The 2,192-nt window shown below is 45.6% G+C and overlaps 1 protein-coding gene across 1 annotated transcript; it reads right to left on the reverse strand.

Annotated features, from left to right (window-relative positions):
* Nucleotides 1–751: 751 nt before the first annotated feature.
* On the reverse strand, nucleotides 752–1,660 carry GTSF1L (gametocyte specific factor 1 like). Its single transcript, XM_061437645.1, has one exon. The coding sequence runs from the start codon at nucleotides 1,300–1,302 to the stop codon at nucleotides 805–807; it is 498 nt and encodes a 165-aa protein (XP_061293629.1). The 5' UTR covers nucleotides 1,303–1,660; the 3' UTR covers nucleotides 752–804.
* Between the last annotated feature and the right edge of the window lie 532 nt (nucleotides 1,661–2,192).

Raw genomic sequence — 2,192 nt, forward strand, 5'->3', positions numbered from 1 at the left:
GCCTTACACACCACTTTCTTATTTTACCTACTTCTTATGTGGCAATTCTCTAGTCCAAGTATTTTATTAACCATAGAGTTTCTAGGGCCAACACTGGGAATTTCTCTTTTTTTTCCAAAAAGAAATCTTTACATAACACTTTGTATAAACAGTTGAAGGGGCCAGGGGTGGTAAAGTTACATGTACTTAAAAAAAATGAAAACAATTTAGCACCATAGGTTAGGACACGTGGCCTGGGAACTGACTCATCTGTGTCCTTTGCTTTTGGTCATGTTCCCCTGGCCATGCCATTTCTTTTGTTTAAACCCCAATCTCCTAATTTACAAAGTGTGGATACTTAATCTACCTCATTGAATTCTTGTGAGGATGCCATTAAATAGTATATTTTAAAGCCGTTTTAATATTGTGTAGTTTGTATGCACATTTAAAGTCTTGTACTTCCCTGGTGGTCCAGTGGTTAAGAATCCACCTGCCAGTGCAGGGGCTGCATGTTTGATCCCTGGTCCCAGAAGATCACACATGCCGTAGAGCAAATAAGCCTGTGCACCACAACTGCTGAAGCCCCTAGAGCCTGTGCTCCACGAGAAGAGCCACCGCAATGAGAAGGCTGGGCACAGCAATGAAAAGTAGCCCCGGCTCGCCGCAACTAGAAAAAGCCCGTGTCCAACAAGGAAGACCCAGTGCAGCCAAAAAATAAAATAAAATGAATCTGTTAGGTAGGTTAAAAACAAACAAAAAAAGCACCCCAGTGTAGTTTGCTTTGTATGCCTTTTATTCCGGTGAATTGCATCTCCCGTCATGCTTTTAAGAGGCCTGTATCTTCTGCTGGCGGTTCACTCTCCCGGTCTGATGATCTGCGGGGGCAGTCAGGGATGGGGTGTGGTCATCTGTCTCTGACTCTCTGGTGTCGCTTTCACAAACAAGTTTCTGGGGAATGAAAGACTTAAGGACAAACATGGGGTGGCAATTTGTGCTATCAACATTCCAGAGGTCGGGGATGGGGAGACGGGGGGACACTGGAGAGGCGTTTCTGTTGCCCTTCTGCCCTGCATTTGGGAGGTTGACCTTCAGGGGACTCAGGCTGTCCTCTTCCTCCATGGTGCTTTTGTTGACACAGGCAGCCTCGTGCTCCTCCAGCTTCTTGATGGGGACCACGTGGCAGGCGTTGTATTTACAGCTGGCCATCTTTTTGGCTTTCTTGGGGTTCTTTCTCCGACATGATGCCAGGTGGTACTGAAATCTGCTGAGTGGGATTCGGTGGTGAGGGTTGTAAGGGCAAGTTTCTAAGGCTTCTGGCTCCATGGGAACTAGTTGTTGAAGCAGGGTAGCCTGCTGCCCAGAGTCACGATGAAATGCCCTTCATGGAAAAGGCCTTTGGCAAGAAGGATGGAGCGGTCCTCCGTGCCAGTGCTGCCCCTTGGAACTCTGGAGCCGCAGGTCTGAACAACTCGGGCTGCCTATTCTCTGGACCACGAGCGGTGGGTTGCAGGAGGGACAAGGGGCTGATAGGAGCAGCTGTACAGACAACAGGCGGTCATCAAGCAGCATGTGAGACGGAAGGACCACACAAAGCAGATGCCAGAGCCCAAACCACAGTGGCCCCGCAGGGAGCTGAAGAAGGGACGTGCCAGCCAGCCCTTGCCTTTAACTCTCACTTATGTGATGCTGCCAGGCAGCTGTGGACGGTCACAGTGGGCATTGTGAGTCATCAGCCGAAGTCTTGTTGTCCTTTACTTTCAAGGCATGAGGTGGGCTTGGGGAAAGCTACCATGCACAACTACTGGTGACCCGTCACATTTACCTGTCTTTCTGTTTTGTTTTTTTTTTTTCAATTGAAGTTTATGTTAGTTTCTGGCATACAGCCAAGTGATTCAGCTATACACACACATATATCCTTTTTCATATTCTTTATCATTATGGCTTATTACAAGGTGATGAATATAGTTCCCTGTGCTGTAAAGTAGAACCTTGTTGTTTATTTTACACAGAATAGTTTGTTTCTGCTAATCCCAAACTCCTAATTTATCATTTACCTGTCTTTAAATTTACATGTTTAATATCATTTGTGATATAGTTGGGTTTAAATCTACCATCTTTTGTGCTTGGTTCATTTTCTTCTATCTTCCTTTAAATAGACTTTTAAAAGCTCCATTTCTTTCACTAGTTTGTAAGTTATACATTGTAGAACTAAT

Source organism: Bos javanicus, chromosome 13 (genome assembly GCF_032452875.1).
Source record: "Bos javanicus breed banteng chromosome 13, ARS-OSU_banteng_1.0, whole genome shotgun sequence".
In the NCBI taxonomy this organism is placed as follows: Eukaryota; Metazoa; Chordata; class Mammalia; order Artiodactyla; family Bovidae; genus Bos; species Bos javanicus.